General features: G+C 43.7%; 2 protein-coding genes across 2 annotated transcripts in view; both read left to right on the forward strand.

Annotated features, from left to right (window-relative positions):
* Positions 1–2,315, forward strand: part of LOC108619210 (uncharacterized) — a 39,666-nt gene extending 37,351 nt beyond the window's left edge. Inside the window, exon 10 of the mRNA XM_089474723.1 lies at positions 1–2,315. This exon is cut by the window's left edge and continues 4,621 nt beyond it. The gene's annotated coding sequence lies outside the window, so the exon portion shown is untranslated.
* Positions 2,316–2,397: 82 nt separating this feature from the next.
* On the forward strand, positions 2,398–7,530 carry LOC108619224 (pyruvate dehydrogenase phosphatase regulatory subunit, mitochondrial). Its single transcript, XM_018015709.2, has 6 exons — positions 2,398–4,124; positions 4,190–4,487; positions 4,556–4,769; positions 5,607–5,760; positions 5,833–5,948; positions 6,019–7,530. Exons 1-6 carry the CDS (start codon positions 2,555–2,557, stop codon positions 6,472–6,474), a joined length of 2,808 nt encoding a protein of 935 aa, XP_017871198.1. The 5' UTR covers positions 2,398–2,554; the 3' UTR covers positions 6,475–7,530.
* Positions 7,531–8,366: the final 836 nt, after the last annotated feature.

Consider the following 8,366-nt stretch of genomic DNA (forward strand, 5'->3'; position numbering starts at 1 on the left):
AAAAATCAAATAAAGTCAAATCAAATATTGCAACAAAACAAAAGTCAGAACAAACATTTACAAGGCAAATATTTTGCATTCAACATTAATTAAAGTGTTCACTGTATTCATAGATAAGTCGTATCACACACACACACACACACTAACACACATACCTTGTATATACTTGTAAGATCCTATTCTCTACAGCTTTCGTTCCCTCTCTCTCTCTCTCTCTCTCTCTCTCCCTTTCTTACTCTTTTGCTCTTCCTTGCACCATTGCGAAAAAGAAAACAAATGAGAACGTTGCTGTCGTCGGGCGTTACCGACTACAGAGTACTCATTCATGGCCCATTTTTCAATTTGGCACGCCCTCAAATGGCATATATATTATTTGCAGTAATTTACTCGTTCAGCGTGGATTTTCTAGCTCTAAAACTGTGTACCCGATTTGCCACGCCCCCATTGAGCGTCGATATATACACCATATCTTATTGAGTTTGGACTGTCAATTGGGAAATACATTCAACTAACATGATTTCTGAGATACCGCTTCGCCACGCCCCTAGTGGGCGAATCGCGAAAGATCTTGAAACTTTCGAATATTTCGAGAATATTACAGTTAGACAGATGGACAGCAAAACGAAAATTGCAGAAACCCAATATACTCGACTTGCTTTCCTGAATGAGTATAAGAACATTCCATGGAGATACTTTGAATATAAACCCCTCTCTATCTATCAAACACTTTTCCAGCCGCTTTCCACTTCTGCCTCGCCCACTTTCTCTCAGTACACAACAAAACAAAAATATTGTTGCACACAAAAAAGAACTTCGCTCAAAACAAAGCAAGAAAAAAATAAAAATAAAAATTAAAAAAAATACATATGTATTAAAAAGAAAAAAAAAAAAAAAACAAAACAAAAAAAGCAAGTTAACAAAACACCGAAAATTAGTTCATTTAGCATTTCGACACACAATTATATATAGATATATAAATATATATATAGATATATATAAATGTATATGGACAGCCATTGTTATTGGCTGTTTACACTTGTATATAAATAACGTACGTTTACCGTTAACTGTATAAGTAGCCAACTGCAGCGGCAGACGCATACAAAGGTGTGTGAATGTGTGTGTGCGTCTGCCTTGTAGTTGGTGTTTTTTTTTTTTTTTTTTTGTGTTTTGTTAGGTTGGCATAAGCGTAAAAGATAAATGAATGAAAAATGTTTCAGTATGTAGCGTAGTGTAGTGTCGTCTACCCTTTAAGGCCAAAATAGTTTTTAACACACACACACACATAAATATATACGAAATTCAATATAGAAAATAACTAACAAAAATTTAAAATACCACTAAAATACCAAATAAAGAAATTGATTAAAATGCGCAGTTAGGCAGGTATTTACGTAAATAATACTTATAGCAACTAAAAACATGATTATTATTATAATTATTAATGAGCAACTGCAATTAAACGGAAGAAGAGAATATAAAAAGAAAAATTAAAAGAAAAAAAAACGTATATATATATATATATATATAAACTGCAAAAGTGTTTAAGAACGTTTTAGCGCACTTTTTCTTACTTAACAGATTTAATCGAGGCAAAAAAAAAAAAAATAAAAAATATATATATAACAAAAATGAAATTACGATTAATCCGACTTAAAGTAAGCGAGAAGCAAGACGAATTTTAGAGTGCGCCGTTTTTATACTAAATTAAGAAGTGTTTTAATCAATGTTTTCTTATGTTTATATATATACATGTATATTTACTTTTCTTGAGTGCCCCTACTCCTCTGCGCATTCTCATCAAACGGAAACGACAGGAGTTGTATGCATTTTCTTTTTTTATATCTGATGTATGATTCAGTCTGCTGTTACATTTTCCAATTTATTGTAATTATTGTAATAACAATATATAAGTCTGTAAATTTGTTAACAATTTTAAGATCCTTTCGATCTTAAGGCAAGAAACCCAGCGTGCATCTATGTCGTCTATGTGGTAGTTGTAGTTAAACGCAAATTGCAATTACAAAACAAATCATATAAACAAAAATCGTGTGAATTATATAGTAATGATTTATTGATTGATTCGATTTGAAACGATTCAATTGATCGAGATAAACAATTGTTGAAAGCAACTGCTTTAAAATCAAAACTTAATGAATGAAAAAAAGAAAAAAAAAAAACAAACAAACAAAAAACACAAAAATACAGAAAAAACATAAAAACAAAATAATTATATAACAGTTGTGAACAAATTATATTTACATAGCGTATAAATAAATTGCATAACAATTGATTTAAAATACACCTAAAAAGCAGTTTGATTTCATAACGTATTCCAATTTCAAATCCAGGCATCGATTCTCGTGGCGCGCTGCGCAGTGCGCACCCAGCCCTGGCAACAGCTGTTCGTGTGGCGGCTGAGCAATAAGTTATCGATATCCGATACTGCGCCAACCACCATACGCTGCGCACGGGACAATAACAAAAACAATTAAACACAATTAATACCGTATAAAGAGCAACAAACAGCAGGAGACAACAAAATCGAAACGCAATGCATAAGCTACTCCGTGGCGTTGCATGTTGCCAACATGCCGCCAGCAGCGGAGTGAACGCAAATCAGTTGCACAGACAACATCGGGGCCTGCGACTGCTGAGCACCGCCACGGGCCATGCGGCAGATGCCGCCGATGAGCAGGTATTGAGTAAGCGCAAGTTTAAGCCACACGAAGCTGTCGATCCCAACGAGAAGTTGGCCAAAGTGCCGGGTCACGCGCGTGTCATCATCTGCGGCGGTGGCATAACGGGCGCCTCGGTGGCCTACCATCTGGGCCTTCAGGGCTGGGGCGCCGAGACGCTGCTGATCGAACAGGATGGCGTGGGCGGTGAGCTGCCGTGGAGCGCTTGTGGTCTGGCCGGACGCTTCGAGCCGAGCTATACGGAGCTGAAGCTGGCCGAGTATTCGATTGATTTGATCAAGAAGCTGACGGATCGCGGCCTGCCCACCGGCTGGAAGCAGGTGGGAAGCCTGAACCTGGCGCGCAACTTCGATCGCATGACCTCGTTCCACCGCATGAAATCTCTGGCCGTGGCCTGGGGCATGAACTGTGAGATACTCACGCCGGAGCAGTGCCAGCAGCACTGCTCGCTGATCTCCCTGGACGGCATCGAGGGCGGCCTCTGGATACCAGAGGACGGGGTCTGTGACCCGCACTTGGTCTGCCACTCGTTCATTGAGGAGGCGCGTCGCCTGGGCGTGCGCATCGTGGAGCACTGTGCCGTCAAGAAGATACACAGCGAGCACGGCAAGGTGGCCCGTGTGGAGACCACCTCCGGGGATATCAGCTGCGAGTACTTCGTCAACTGCACTGGCTTCTGGGCGCGAGAGGTGGGCACGTTGTCCAAGCCGGTGGTGAAGGTGCCGCTCAAGGCCGTGGAGCACCATTATCTGCACACGAAGCCAATCGATCAGCTGGATCCGAACACCCCGTTTGTGCGCGACTTTGACGGACGCATCTTCTTTCGCGAATGCGAGGGCCACATCCTGGCTGGCGGCTATGAGCGCGAGGCGAAGATGGTGTACGAGGACGGCGTCATACCGCTGTCCCAGAAAGCGCGTCAATATCCGCCCGACTGGGATCACTTCCACGAGCTGCTCGACGCGCTGCTGCATCGCGTGCCCTCGTTCCGGGATGCGTACCTGGATCGGCTGACCAACTCGCTGCAGGTCTTCTCGCCGGACTGCAAATGGATACTGGGCGAGGCGCCAGAGATACAGAACTATTATGTAGCGGCGGGCAACAAGACGATGGGCGTCTCTGCCTCGGGCGGCATTGGCCGTGTGCTCACCGATCTCATCACCAAGGGCTCCACATATATCGATCTGCACATACTGGACATCAGTCGCTTCCTGGGCCTGCACAACAATCGCAAGTTCTTGAGGGATCGCTGCAAGGAGGCGCCCGGCAAACACTTCGAGATCAACTATCCCTTCGAGGAGTTCCAGACGGGTCGCAATCTGCGCATGTCGCCCATCTATCCCCAGCTGAAGGAAGCGGGCGCCGTCTTTGGCCAGTCGATGGGCTACGAGCGACCCAACTATTTCGATACAAACGACAAGCAAGGTGCGTCCTCCATTATGTTAATTCCCATATGACACACTAATCCCTCAATCTTCATCCTACTGCAGATGAGTTTGGGCTGCCGCGATTCCGCATCTCGCAGACGCGCACCTTCGGCAAACCTCCATGGTTCGATCATGTGGCCACGGAGTATCGCGCCTGTCGAGAGCGCATCGGCATTGCCGACTACAGCTCCTTCACCAAATATGACTTCTGGTCGAAGGGCAACGAGGTGGTCGACCTGCTGCAGTATCTCTGCTCGAACGATGTGGACGTTGCCGTTGGCTCCATCATACACACGGGCATGCAGAATCCCAATGGCGGCTATGAGAACGATTGCTCGCTAGCGCGTCTCTCCGAGCGGCAGTGAGTAGTGAGAGTTCATCAATTGACTCCGGAGTGGAAGCTGATTCCATTTGCTTTGCCTGTTGCAGTTATATGATGATTGCCCCAACCATACAGCAGACGCGCTCCATGAGCTGGATCCGCAAGCACATGCCCGAGCACCTGCGCGCCAAGGTGAACGTGGCGGACGTCACTTCGATGTACACAGCCATCTGCATATTGGGACCCTATTCGCGTATTCTGCTCTCGGAGCTCACCGACACAGATCTCACAGCCAAGAGCTTCCCATTCTTCACGTACAAGGTAAGCGGTCTAGGCTTCTCGACCTCACAGGCTGCACCAGTGGCTTCTCGTTGGAAGAGTTAAAGTATGACTAATTTCTCTTGCTTCAATTTATGGACTTTGTGGCATTGTCGTTGCCTTTGCTCATTCCAAATCTCTGGCCTACTTAGTTTATTATTTGTTTGCCTTTGCTAAATTTAGTTTTCTATTTGGAAATAACGGTTTCTCTTAAGTCGATTGAAAACATAACTTAATGGATCGTTCAGCTATGGTAAAACACGTTTCAAATGCATTTACATCCAATAACTCTCAACTGTAATCAAAGATAATTTTTATGAAATTTTACCTAGTTGTTAAGCCATGTCAATCAATCAGTCAGTCAATCACTCAGTGCTTCCGTTAAGTAATCAGTTATCCAATTATCCATTAGCCAGTCAATCAGCTAGTTCGTCCGCTGTATCAACCCCAAAATTATCAGCCATTTAATAAATTTTTACAGTCGACTCAATCGTTCAGTCATTCAGTCAATCAGCTCATTTAATCTATGAGTACGCCCTTCATTCAATCAGTCAGCTGCATAACCTGATGTCAGATCACATGTCAGCTGCATATCAATTGGCTAATCAATCAGTGAATCAATCACACGTCTCTTTCATATTTGAAACCAATCAATCAGTCCATCATCCACTCGATGTACTTACGACTCAACCAATAAGTAGACAATCAATCAGCCGCACAATCGCATACCAATTGGCCAGTCCTTCAATCCATCCATCAAGCTCAGTCACACGTTAACTGGTTCGTCAATCATTCACATCTATATTCTAATCACATGCCGCCACTGCTTCCCTTCGACAGGAACTCGATGTGGGCCTGGCTGACGGCATACGCGTCCTGAACATCACCCACACTGGTGAGCTGGGCTATGTCCTATATATACCGAACGAGTATGCGCTGCATGTCTACTCGCGGCTGCACCAGGCGGGCCAGAAGTACCAAATACAGCACGCAGGTGAGTTCCCAACTGCCAATCAACACGAATACCTGATCTGAACTGCAAACCTTCTGTGGGTCGTCCACATAGGTTACTATGCGACTAGGGCGCTGCGCATTGAGAAGTTCTATGCGTTCTGGGGCCAAGATCTGGATACGTTCACCACGCCGCTGGAGTGCGGACGCAGTTGGCGTGTAAAGTTCAATGTAAGTGGATGCAGAGAGAGGGAGGAACAGATCTTTGTTAATGTAATCCCTTTTGATTGTGCCTCGACAGAAACCCATTGACTTTATTGGACGCAGCGCGCTGCTGAAGCAGCGGGAGGAGGGCGTGAAGCGCATGTATGTGCAGCTGTTGCTCAACGACCATGATCACGAGGTGGACATGTGGTGCTGGGGCGGTGAGCCCATCTATCGGGATGGCGTCTATGTGGGCATGACGACGACAACCGGATACGGGTATACGTTCGAGAAGCAGGTCTGCTTGGGCTTTGTGCGCAACATTGATGAGCAGGGTCAAGAGCTGCCCGTGAGCAACGAGTACGTGCTGTCCGGGCACTACGAGGTGGAGGTGGCTGGGGTGAGGTTCGAGGCCAAGGTGAATCTGCACTCGCCCAACCTGCCCACCAAGTTCCCGGATCGCGAACGCGAGGCCTACCATGCGACGCGCGACAAACCCGACCAGGCAGATCTGCTCTCGTTCAGCTCGAATCTGACGGTGACGCGCCAGTGAATCCAGCCCCGAGCCCGATCCCGATCCCGGTCCCAATCCCTCTTCAGTCCATCCTAAACTAACCAAGGCCTTCACTGGGCTGCCCGTTCCATTCTTGATATTTTGGTTTACAGCCAAGCGAAAATGTTCGTGCTTTCGTTCCTCTCACTTTTGTGCATCAATGCGAGTCTCAGTTGCAAAACGATATTAGTTTAATGTTATTCAAATATTAATATGTATGTACATACTGTGTATACTATATAGTCATATATGTATGCACATGGATTCATATATAGCTATATACAGAGCGAGCCGAGTGAGAGATTGGACATTCAGTTAAGCTCAAGCGAGTGGAGAACTGCAGTCGCAGTGTTGTCTGTTATCGATAATGCCTAATGCCGATCGATATGTTGATCGAACTCGATATATGTATGCTATTATTATTATTATTGTTGTTGATGTGTTTGTTTACGTTTTGCCGTGTCAATTACAATCGGAATATTTTATTAAATTATTGCCTAATCATAATTATTGGAAACGAAAAGTGCTGCCAATTCAATTTTTGGATACACTAGAAAAAAATTTACATAAATCTTTATAACAAAAACTATTAAAAATTACAAACAAATTTAAATTAATTTAAATACAGAATCGAAAACTGTGAAATACTAAAAAAAATACAAAAAATACTTTTGCAAGCTGTCAAAATGCAATTCGAAAGCTTTTCATATATAAATATGTGAATATCAAATTTTTTATTATAAATAAAACTTACGCACATTAGTGTGTGTGTGTGCGTGTGTGAGTGTGTGTGTGCAAAAGAAATCCTAGAGTTTTTTACAGTGAAACCTAAAAAATTAAATGCTGAAATCATGATATTTTCGAACTCTTGCCAAAATTCATATAAAATATCAAATTGAAAACTTAATTAACGCACTCACACACACACACGCACACACATTCATACATACATAAATATTTATACGCATTTTTTGTGTACTAACGTTGAACTTTATATACAAACATATATATAGACATATATATATAAATAAATATTTATATTTATACAAAAATAAATGAATTCGTTTCTAGATATCGCTGTACTAACATTTTGCCTTGGCTGTGTGTCTGTTGGCCACAGGCTGTGGCAAGTGTAATGCGCCTAATGCGACTTGTGTGCTGCACAACTTTGTTACAAACTTGGCCCAGGCTGGAGCATAGGGGTTGGGGGTGGGGGTCTCTGTTGTGTGTGTGTGTTGCTGACTCTGTTGGTGCAGCTGTTGGGCAATATGCAAAAACTTTTTGGGCCGGTCCAGCATAACTGCTTCATTTCCTCCCCTCCCGTGTGGGTGTGGCCAGATTTGCATGAACTAAGTTGGCAATTGTTGCTGTTGTTGTTGCTGTTGTGTTTAGCCAAGAAATTCAGGCGTGTGCTAATGCGCAGCAAACTCGTTGCCAAAGATTTTTGCACATGTTTTGGGCCAAGCAGAAGTTTTCGGCTAGCAAAACTAAGCAAGATTGAGAAACAAGCGAACAAAACGGACAAACAGCTACTGGTCCTCATCAGCAACAACAACAACAACAACAACAACTACAACAACAGCAACATTATCAACATCATTGCTGTTGTTGTTGTTGTTGTTGTTGGTGCTGTTGCTGTAACTTGGTTGTTTTGTTGTCCTAGGGGCACTTTTGGCCACGCTCGGCTGGCTCTCTCTCTCTCTCTCTCTCTCTCTCTATCAGCCTGGCCGGCCGACTTTGGCTGGCTGACAGGCCGACTGGCCGACTGGCTGACTGGCTAACTGGGGGCTCTGTGTAGGATTACAAACTATCTTTTTGTTAGTAATTAGCTGCACACGATAAACGTGACATTATTATTGTTGCCCAGTTGTTGTGCAAAAGTTTGCGGCCTC

The sequence above is a fragment of the Drosophila arizonae genome, chromosome X (genome assembly GCF_054131065.1).
Source record: "Drosophila arizonae isolate 15081-1271.41 chromosome X, UAZ_ARI_1.0, whole genome shotgun sequence".
Lineage (NCBI taxonomy): Eukaryota > Metazoa > Arthropoda > Insecta > Diptera > Drosophilidae > Drosophila > Drosophila arizonae.

Coding starts and splice junctions, on each gene's coding strand:
- LOC108619224 (XM_018015709.2), top strand. CDS start 2,555: ATGCATAAGCTACTCCGTGGCGTTGCATGTTGCCAACATGCCGCCAGC. Junction 4,488..4,555: donor GCGCGTCTCTCCGAGCGGCA/GTGAGTAGTGAG, acceptor TGCCTGTTGCAG/TTATATGATGATTGCCCCAA. Junction 5,761..5,832: donor GTACCAAATACAGCACGCAG/GTGAGTTCCCAA, acceptor TCGTCCACATAG/GTTACTATGCGACTAGGGCG.